Source organism: Oryza sativa, chromosome 8 (assembly GCF_034140825.1).
Source record: "Oryza sativa Japonica Group chromosome 8, ASM3414082v1".
Classification (NCBI taxonomy): Eukaryota; Viridiplantae; Streptophyta; class Magnoliopsida; order Poales; family Poaceae; genus Oryza; species Oryza sativa.
The window spans coordinates 12,455,745-12,466,345 of NC_089042.1; the positions used below are offsets into that span (position 1 = coordinate 12,455,745).

Here is a 10,601-nt window from a genome sequence, read left to right on the forward strand (position 1 = left end):
AGTGGTGATGATGGCATAATTTTAATTTTGTGCATATTCGGATGGCACGACTACGAATAGATGAATTACAGTGACATTTAACTAAATCGGTATATTTGCAATGACATAGTTCCAATTAAACCTATTATTAATAACTAGAAAATAATCATCATATGAAACTACTTTCAAATACGGATATAATAATATCACACGTATAGCACTAATCACATATAGTGTTACTTTAATTTATTAGTTACAGATTGTAAAAGTTGATTTTAGGACGGAGATGGAGGGGAGTATATACTGATTTATTTTGATCGCAAATTACGTCTTGCCTTCAGCTATGCCACTGCAGCTAGCCCACGGTATCGGACGGATCCGGTAAGGTTGCCTTGCCTCTCCTCAGCACCGACCTGGCGGCCCATTTGTTGCCATTGACTAGCGTTCACCCGGCCCTGGATCCCCCTCTCCCATCTCCCATCTCACCACCTCGGCCGCCGCCGCCGCCGCCGCCGCCGCCATCGCCGCAGCGATCTGTCACAATCACCACCGCCACCGGCAATGCCCACCGCGTCATAGGTCGAGGCGCGCCATGCCCCCGCCGACCCCGCTGGCCCGCCTCCTCGCGGCCATCTCCGCCGCCGCCTCCTCGCCCGCCGACCTCCGCCGCCTCTCCCACCGCGTCCTGTCCCCCTCCGCGCCTCTTCCCCCTCTCCGCTGCCTCAACACCCTCCTCATGGCCCTCGCACGCCACCGTATGTTCCCGGACATGGAGTCCCTCGCCTCCCGCATGCCCGCCCGCAACCTCCGCACGTACACCACCCTCATCAACGCCTACTGCCTCGCCGGCGACATCCCCGCCGCGAAGCAGCATCTCACCTCCCTCCTCCACGCGGGACTCGCGCCGGACTCGTACGCGTACACCTCTTTCGTCCTTGGATATTGCCGCGCAGGGATGCTGACGCACGCCTGCCGGGTGTTCGTGCTAATGCCGCTCCGGGGATGCCTGCGGACAGCGTTCACGTACACGGCGCTGCTCCATGGGCTGCTTGGCGCAGGGATGGTTCGTGAGGCTATGGCAGTGTTCGTTGGGATGAGGGCGGACAGCTGTGCTCCGGATACCCATGTGTACGCGACGATGGTGCACGGGCTGTGTGAGGCTGGACGAACTGAGGAGGCTGAGGTGCTGCTTGAAGAGGCAATGTCTAACGGATTTGAGCCAAATATTGTTGTCTACAATGCGCTGATTGATGGCTACTGCAATGCTGGAGAAATGGAACATGCACTTAAGGTCTTCGAGGGCATGGATGGCAACCGGTGCTCCCCAAATGTGCGAACATACACCGAGCTGATACATGGGTTGTGCAAATCAGGGAAGGTGGAAAGGGCCATGGTGCTGTTCAGTCGGATGGTTGAGGCAGGTTTGGAGCCCAATGTAGTGACATACACAGCTTTAATTCAGGGGCAGTGCAATGAGGGTCACCTGCAATGTGCTTTTAGGCTTCTTCATTTGATGGAGACTAATGGGCTGGTTCCAAACGACTGGACTTTCTCGGTGTTAATTGATGCTCTCTGCAAGCGTGAGAAGGTTGAGGAGGCCCAGTTGTTTCTTGGGTCTCTTGTCAAGAAGGGAGTTAAGGTGAATGAGGTTGTTTACACTAGCTTGATAGATGGATTGTGCAAGACAGGAAAGATTGATGCTGCTGATGAATTGATGCAGAAAATGATCTCAGAGGGGTTTGTGCCAGATGCCCACTCATACAGTTCACTTATTGATGGATTATGCAGGCAAAAGAAGTTGTCGCAAGCAACATTGATGTTGGAAGATATGATGGAGAAGGGAATACAGGCAAGTCCTGTAACATATACCATTATAATTGATGAATTAGTCAGGGAGGTAGGATCAGAAGGTCCAAAGAAAATATTCGACAAGATGATCGCGACAGGTATCAATCCTGATATTGTAACGTACACAGTATTTGTCCGCTCCTACTGTGAAGAGGGGAGAATGGAAGATGCTGAATCCATGATAGTTCAAATGGTTGATCGTGGTGTTTTCCCTAACCTAGTCACGTATAACACTTTGATTAGAGGGTATGCAAATCTAGGACTAGTCAGTCAAGCATTTTCAACTTTTGAAGTAATGGTTGGTAAGGGGTGGAAACCAAACGAGGACTCCTACACAGTTCTTCTCAGACTTGTGGTAAAGAAAAGTTCCTCTGATAACTCTGTTGATATATGGAAAATAGCAGACATGAAAGATCTCCAGGTACTTTTGGAGGACATCACTGAGCGTCAGTTGCCACTAGCCGCCGATATTTACAGTTGTTTCATTAGATGTTTATGCCGAGTTGACAGATTGGAGGAAGCAAAACATTTTTTTATGGGGATGCAGAATGCTAACTTGACCCCTAGCGAGGATGTATATACTTCGATAATAGACTGCTGTTGCAGATTAAAAATACTAACAGATGCTTTGACATTGCTTGATTCAATGACGAAAAGTGGTTATTTGCCACATTTAGAATCTTATAGAATTATAATTTCTTCTCTTTGTGAGGGAGGAAACTTTCGCACTGCTAAGGAAGTTTTTGGTGATTTGTTACTGAAGGAATCCAATTATGATGAGATTGTATGGAAAATTCTGATTTATGGCCTATTACAGAAGGGCAGTGTTGCTGAGTTCTCAAGTCTGCTCTCCGTCATGAAGGAACATGGTTACCAACCTAGTAACACAATTAATGCCATGATTACAGGTGAAATAACAGTTACAAATGAAGTTCAGGAAATCGCTAGATAAATTTGGAGAAACTAACCAACTGTTGTGTTGATGGTCTACAGCAGAAGGTATGCATCTTGATTTCATTTTCCGTCCAGTTTTATTTTGGTAAATATGTTCAAGTTATACTGCGGTAAAGTACAGTCCATCTGTAACAATATAAAATGTAAGAACTATATCGTTGGTGATCAAATAGTTATTTACTAATTTGAGAGAAAAGTCAACACGACCATTTGCTTTATCTAAACAGGATTTCTCTGTCTCCCCCCCACCCCCCAAAAAAAATAATTATTCTAAGTTAAGTATAGCTTTTTTACATGTATCTATGTTTTGTTGAAAAATAAGAACTCCAATTAATTGGCAAAATTGGTTCTGTAGCATCGAAAGTGTCCACTTTCAGTTTTATAGCACTGAAAAGTTCACGGTTCATTTTAGGGCCTGTTTGGTAGAGCTCCAACTCCTAAATTTAGCTCCAGGAGTTGGGTCTAGAGTGAAGTTGTGGAGCTGCCTAAACCCAGTTCCACCTCTCTAGTTCATTTTGTGAGAGAGCTCTACCTAGCTCCGCTCCCATTTCAGGTGGAGCTGAAACTGTTTGGCTGAGCTCCAGCTCTAAGAGAGGTGGAGCTGGAGCTGTGCCAAACAGGCCCTTAATAGCATCGAAAGTTTATCTCCGTTACTCCCACTCCTTTAGAACTGCTGCCACTTATTCCTCTTGCCCTTATGTTTTCTTCCTCCTCCACACACCCTCTTCCTACCGTTCCTTTTGCACAAGAAATCACCATGGTACAGTGGCAGGCGGGCTGGAGGGTGACATGGTGAACGATCTCGGCAGCAACTGTGGTGGCAGCTGACGTGCTCGATTGTGACTGGGGAGTGAACTCGAGGGCAGCTGCAAGAACAATCTGGAGGGCAGCAGCAGTGGTGTTTGATCTCTGGGAGAGAGGGATGGAGCCGTGGAGGCAAGATGGCCTGTAGCTCGAGCACAGAGCTTCTGTTGGCTTGAGCGTGGTTGAGCTGCCAAGATGTTGGCCTTCCTCGAGCACTAAGCACCTAGTGTGGAGGAAAAACGCGGCGCTTCCGACCATGGCCGATTCGAGTGCTCTAGTGAGAAAAAAAATCGAATTTTTTAATTTTGAGGGGCAATGTTCATGAGGATGAGAGGATGCCAATTGTTAAAACAATTTTGTATTGGTTGAGGCCTTGAGGGGAGATCGAGTGAGTTGGACCAGGATGTCCAGATCCTTCTGTTCTTTTCTCCCCATCAAAAATGAAACTCAGATTGTTCCGCTTGTTGTGTGGGCAGGTGTGCAACTCAACATTGTTGCCTTTCTGTGCACAGTGAAGCAACAGATCCTCATGGACTACTTCCATTTGTGGCATCAGCATCGGGCTCAGTCGAGCCAGGCGCAGTACCGTCATTCGAGCTTGAGAACACGTGGACATGCGAGTGGTCAAGCTCATGGGCATGCTGACGGCCATCAAGCTCGAGCCTCGAGGACGGTGTCCGGCTAGCATTCGAGCTTGAGAAAGGAGAGGGGGCTGGAGGAGGAAGAAGGAGGAAAAGGCACGGCTGGTATTTCACATGTTGTTTTTCGAAAGATAAAATGAATACCAAAGAAAATTGAACAGAACTTTGTACGGAATGCTGAATATGAGAGCAGGTTAACTTTCGATGCTATTAAGTGAAACGCGAACTTTCGGTGCTATAAAACTAAAAACTGGAACTTTTGATGCTGCAGAACCAATTTTTCCTTAATTAATACTCGTATCTGATTAGTACTAGGCTTAATAGTCATTTGTAATTATATCTTTATTTTTTATATTTCTACCTAATTAGCATCCAGTCATTGTAGTTCATTCTACACCCTGGAAAGGGCAAAATTTGACATTCTTATTCCTACAGGCGTTCAGTATGAAATGGCAACTAACTATAACTGGCACTTGCTCTTGCAGTTGGTTATGTGTCAATCCACTGAAGCAAGCGGGCTATTTGAGAAGATAGGGTAGCTATACTTTCAGTGGCTCCAGAAACTGCTAGACTTGGATATGTGAAATTAACATCCATTACGAATGATCTGATCCCGGAGCTAGCATTCTAGTTAAATTGCTGTGACTGGCCAAATAACGATCGGTACATACTCAATTCTATTGAGAACTCAACTTCATCAAAATTTGGTGGAAGAGCTAGAGCAATTTTCAGTCAGTTTGCACACGCCAAGGTAGCTGTGATCACAGGGACTAAGAAGGTATCTTTGAAATTATCATACATTCTATGTTATGTTTTATTCCCAAATTGTTGATTGCTCATGTTACATTTGTGATGCACGTTTTGTCCGATTATCTTATTCTTATCACCCATTTCTTCTTGATTAAGATTAGTCACACTTAATTTAATTAAGTAGGCTGATATTGTCATGTGGGGCCAGCACTATATCTGTTGGCACCACAGCCAGTTCAACCATGGTGCAGCTGCAGAAACAGGGGTGCACTCAGCCCCCTTGGTATCCTTATCAGATTAGAATCTATCTGTTAAAGAGTTTCTTGGTTACATTTACCTTTGTTGAGATATTAGTTAGGATATATTAGAACACACATAGAGTTATTTTAGGAGATGTTAGCTATATATGTTAGGGCCTCTCCTATATAAAGGACTTGGCACATATACCTGGACTTAATCAGATAGAAAACAGAAAACCCAAATACCTCTCGTTCTCCTTGGCGCATCACGGCGCCATGGCGATAGGACTCTTTCTCTTGACCTCCCACATCCCACGACAACTTCCTCCTCCCCTCTAATCCCCAAACACATGAGCCGCTGACTGATATGACATTGTGTATCACCTGTGTACTAAATTGTTTATCTTTCTCCTTTTTCTTTTCCTCCATTATCTTTATTTTTCAGGATCAATTTCCAGGTCAAAAGAGATATCCATATACATTATATATCCAGAAGTTGAAGTGTAATTGCTTGTGAAAATGGTTCGCAGGAGACTGGAACATGATGAAATTACTAGATTCTACTTTTGTTATGGTGAAGAACATATACATAGAATGATGGCTGAGTATGTTCTGAGAAGGTCACTCCAAAAATAACTGGATGTAAGTTCCATTTGCTGATTTTGTCTTAAGTAGATCACCTCTTCTTTTTTTTTATTATTTATTTCAGTTTAATTGATTTTACTTTTTTTTTTCATTCAGCAGATAGATGAGGTGATCGACTCCTTAAAAATGCTACAGATGTTTTTCATGGTCCATGCACTGACTAAGCTTCGTTTATTTTCAAGGTAGGCTGGGCAGTACCTTAAATATTAGAATGGTGATTATTCTATCCATACTTTAATTTTAGGCTTTAGGGTGCAATACCATGATCAAAATTTACAATTATCATAATTCATCTCTGCGTTATTATGGTTGCTCATTATGTTTTCTATTAATACTCTCCTAGTTTTGGAACCTCTGATAAAAATCAAAACTACTCCAAAGATGAAAATACTACTATGAAGGTTGACTTTCTGTGAGAACTACCGTTCATAGTGATTGTGCATTTACCCAGTCCAGATGGAGCGATTGGTGCTGTTTAAAATGTTGGTCAAAACAATCCAATGTACATACAAAATGGTCAGATTTCTATGAAAATATAGTTGTCATAGGCGTTGGGCAGAGAGGCCGAGGCCCACGAGGCCAAGTCCTAGCGGATAAACAGTACCACGAGTACTGTAGCAGTTGGTTAGGACATAGGATAGGATTAGATAGAGTTAGTTTGAGTTAGTTTCTTAAGGGTCAAGTCATATCATCTCTATATAAGGGATGGATTGTATTCATCTCTAGTTAAGCAATGAATATCAATTAGTCTAATCTCTCCCTCCCAATAATATTCTTCTCCCTAGCCTAAATCTACATCCCTTCTCCAGGAGCCGACGCCGCCCGGCTATCTTCCCGGCGGTGTTTATCCCGTCATGGCCTTGGGTCATGACAATAGTTTGGTGTCTTTTTAAAGAAAGATACAATATTGCCCTTAATGAACTTTCAGTGAGCAGCTCCAGGAGTCCGAATCAAAGGCCTTGTTGATCCCCAGCGCCCCATACAAAGAGGACTTTCCTAACAGTTGTATATAAGATCAGTCCAAATAATAACACTGAACAACTTAGTAATAAAAAACTTCCCTAGGGAATTATTGATGCTGTCATGCTGCAGAACCATGTTGTACACTACTCTGAGCATAGGTTTCCCTTGATATATCGCACATGAGAGTCAGATTGACAAACCAAGTCATTCCCTGGTCTTTTAATCTCTCAAAATTCTTTTTTGCGCAATAGTGCATCACTGTGTCATACATTTTTCTGATAGCACCTACTCCCTCCATCCCAAAAAGCATTAACCTAGGAGGGGATGTGACCCCTCCTAGGTTGATTCTTTTTGGGACAGAGGGAGTAGATAGGTAAATAGGTGCAGATCCTTCATAAAAAGGTGAAATCTACAGGAGAGCAATTGATTGCATCATAATTGACCAATCCAGTGGTTGATTGAGATACTTTCATTAACTTAGATAATTATTTTTTATTTTGTTTGATGCCTGTTTTGGTTTATTTTAGCTTGTTCATCAAATTGACCAATGCTTGCTCTCATCCATTATGCCACTTGTATGACAGACATGTTGGTGAGTTGTCTTGTCAGTGAAACAAGAGATTTGCAAATATGCAGTGGCAACATAAGGCATTTATCCGATGGGGTTGAGATGGACCCTATCAGGATTTGTCAACAGAAATTTCTTCCTAGTTCACCTAGCAAAGGCTAACAGGGTTACTAATCCCAGGAGTTATGGCATTTTGTGTTCTTTTGGATCCTCATTGCATTTGTATGTAGGTTGAAAATTTTATAATTTTTTTTTCTAAGAAGAGAGGTAAAATTCAACGTAATGCAAAAGGAGTAATGTCTCTTGGTCTGGGTCTGAGTATTATGTCTAAATCTGGGGTTGAAATGTGGCTTGGGCACTGACACACTGAAATGCAAAAGGAGATGAGAACTGAGAAGTTCTCCCATTCAAGCTGCTGGTTCAGCTGACTCCGGCACATGCCATGGTCATGGAGCCCAATCATATCAGAAACACTGAGTCTTAATAGGTGTTCAGAACAAATGTCCGTGTGTCATGATTTTTTCACAATTAGGTCACTGTCATTGTGACAATGGTAGAAGTAAATTTAGTGAAGGTGCAAGTGAGACGATTGTGACTAATATTGTGATGAAAACATGTTCTATCTATGTTACTATGTGAGTGGTGGTTTACATCTGTATCTCCATGGGCAATACCACGTTGGATTTTGTACCTTGGATGGTACATTTAACAATTTTAGGGGTATTAACTTTGCATTTTCCAAGTTAATGGACCTAGATTACACCCATGCACAAGGACCGCTAGTGTATTTTTACTCTAGTTATGATTGAGCCTGTAAAGAATTCAATTTCAGTACATTTTGGTGCTCAAAAGATATTATTATATTAAATACATTATGAATTCCTGATATTGTATAATGGATAAATAGACGGTATGATTTTAAGTCACCCCATGCCCCACTGAAAGATAGCTAGAGCCGAAGGTGGCAGAACTTCATTTGCATGAACTGCTCTGTTGTATCAGTGGCTTAGTGCTGATCCTACTTTGCTGAGTTCGGTAGGACTTGTTGGGAACAAATCTCCTCCGCACAGAAAACGGAGCAGTCCATTAGCGCGTGATTAATTAAGTATTAACTTTTTTTTTTCAAAAATAGATCAATATGATTATTTTAAGCAACTTTTGTATAGAAACATTTTGCAAAAAACACGCCATTTAACAGTTTGAAAAAACGTGCATGCGGAACATGAGGGAGGGGAGTTGGAAAAACATACTGCCGAACACAGCCAGTATATGGCAGTCCTAGGAGCAACTGTTTGTTTGGTATATGCTAAATCATAGAGTTGTATTAATTGATTACTAGGAGAAGAGGATCCAAAATAGGCAAAGTACTGTCAGACATTTTCACTTGTCTTTCACAACTACCTTGTCCAGGGAATTATGTGTTTCACTTTTAATAAATATAATTTTCCAAAATGGCATCAGAATTTAGTACCACCAATACCATCTTTTCGTTCATTGGAAAGCCTCATACTAGTACTTGTTAGTCTGTATTTATTCTTTTTTGTTTATGACCACTGTAGGGGTTATATGAGCATGTTTTATCTTTCGCTTGTGCAGAGTTTCAAGATATGTCATGAAAGGCAGCATGATGGAATATTGGCCCCCATTTTGCAGAACTTGGGCGAGGTTCTTGGAAAGTTCTGAACCTTTGCCTATATGAACTCTGGGGAAGTTAGTATTAAGCTCTATATAGTAAATGATATTCACAGCATTCAACTTGTGTTAATAGTTTGCAGGCGTGGAATATTCTTTTTGACCGGAACATGGACTAATTATTTGACAATTGTATATAGAGATTCAATCAATACATTCTTGACAGAAATAAATGCAGATAGTGGATCATACCAGTTTGAATAACCTAGTCGATTTGAAAATGCATGATACAATAATATTTTGCATGTCATACCGTCAGGAATGCTATGAGAAATCCACTTCCTGCAAAATTCTTATGAAATTGGGAGAATAGCTATTATGGTCCCTGAAGTTTTGCTCCGAGAATATTTTAGTCCCCGACCTTTCAAATTGTCCAAGCAAGCCAAACTTTATCATGTGGACATATACAGTCCTTGGCTCTTCAAAAATTGCCATGTGGGCATGCCATGTCATCTTTCGATGCAAATATATGATGAAATGCCCAATTTTCCCTTAAACATATCATATGGAAAAACAGAGAAAAAAAAGGAGAAAATACAAAAAAAAAAAGGTGATCTTGCATATTAAATATCCGTTAGAGTTTTAACATTGTAATGCAACTACGTACATGGAATTTAGTTGGCATGGTAATTATATATTTAGTGGTTGTAGCTAACTTAACTTTGTAGTAGTATAATCCAGTGAAAAAAGTTAGCCACATATCCATAGTCACATTGAACAAAGTTTTTAAATTCTTTTCATTATTTTTGTATGGTATATGGAAGGGTAAATTGGACATTTCACCATATATTTTGCATGAGAGGATATTCACGTGGCAATTTAAGTGGGCCCAAGGACTATATTAGCCCACGTGACAAATTATAAGGCTCGTTTGGACAATATAAAAGATTAGGGACCAAATTGATCTCGGAGCAAAACTTCAAGGAGTATATGCACGACCCTAAACTCCATATATCAGTATTCGTCGCCACCTTTAGGGTTTAGGTTTTGCTTAGATTAATATGTCAAGAATAGTTTCGCCGATCCTTCGGTTTGTAAGTCCCCAACTTGTGAGCTTAATCATTCATCTGCAACTTTGGTTGCATTCTTTATCGCTCTTGTTTGTGTTCTTCGATTTGCAAGCAGGGATTAACCTTTTCGGCGAGGTCAGCCAGGTTTCGACACAGTTGATAACCAGAGGAGACGTGGTGTTGCGATTGCGGGGCTCAATAGCGTGTTTGTTCAGAAGCCAGATCGACTTGTGTTGCGACTTCACCAAATCAACTGTTTATCAGAACCTTTCAGAAGATCAGAAACCCTTGTCGACATCATCCACATCCTCGAGCTAGCCCGGATAGCGGCCTCAATGAACCACACCCCACCACCACCACCACCGCAATCCACCAACAGCTCGCCGGAATCCATGGAGACTGCAAGCCTCCCGGCCGTCTTCGCCACGCGTTGCGCCTCCAGCATGCTCTCGGTGTGTTCCTAACTTAGGGCCATCACCACGGCTTCGCCACCCTGTCCTAGAACTCG

The 10,601-nt window shown here is 42.3% G+C and overlaps 1 protein-coding gene across 12 annotated transcripts; it reads left to right on the forward strand.

Moving 5' to 3' along the window:
• The first annotated feature begins 394 nt into the window (after positions 1–394).
• LOC4345219 (pentatricopeptide repeat-containing protein At5g65560) lies at positions 395–9,287 on the forward strand. 12 transcript variants are annotated; one of them, XM_066303474.1, is made up of 7 exons: positions 395–2,826; positions 3,548–3,973; positions 4,062–4,322; positions 4,712–5,004; positions 5,661–5,857; positions 5,957–6,042; positions 8,988–9,287. In XM_066303474.1, the coding sequence occupies exon 1, from the start codon at positions 572–574 to the stop codon at positions 2,777–2,779; it is 2,208 nt and encodes a 735-aa protein (XP_066159571.1). In that variant the 5' UTR covers positions 395–571; the 3' UTR covers positions 2,780–2,826; positions 3,548–3,973; positions 4,062–4,322; positions 4,712–5,004; positions 5,661–5,857; positions 5,957–6,042; positions 8,988–9,287. The 12 variants fall into 12 exon arrangements, with proteins under 12 accessions (XP_066159571.1, XP_015650986.1, XP_015650985.1 ...); XM_015795500.3 differs by lacking the exon at positions 3,548–3,973 and having other exon boundaries at positions 4,062–4,331; XM_015795499.3 differs by lacking the exon at positions 3,548–3,973.
• The last annotated feature ends 1,314 nt before the right edge of the window (positions 9,288–10,601 follow it).

Bases quoted from the DNA above. Each gene is read 5' to 3' on its own strand.
- LOC4345219 (XM_066303474.1), top strand. From the start codon at position 572: ATGCCCCCGCCGACCCCGCTGGCCCGCCTCCTCGCGGCCATCTCCGCC.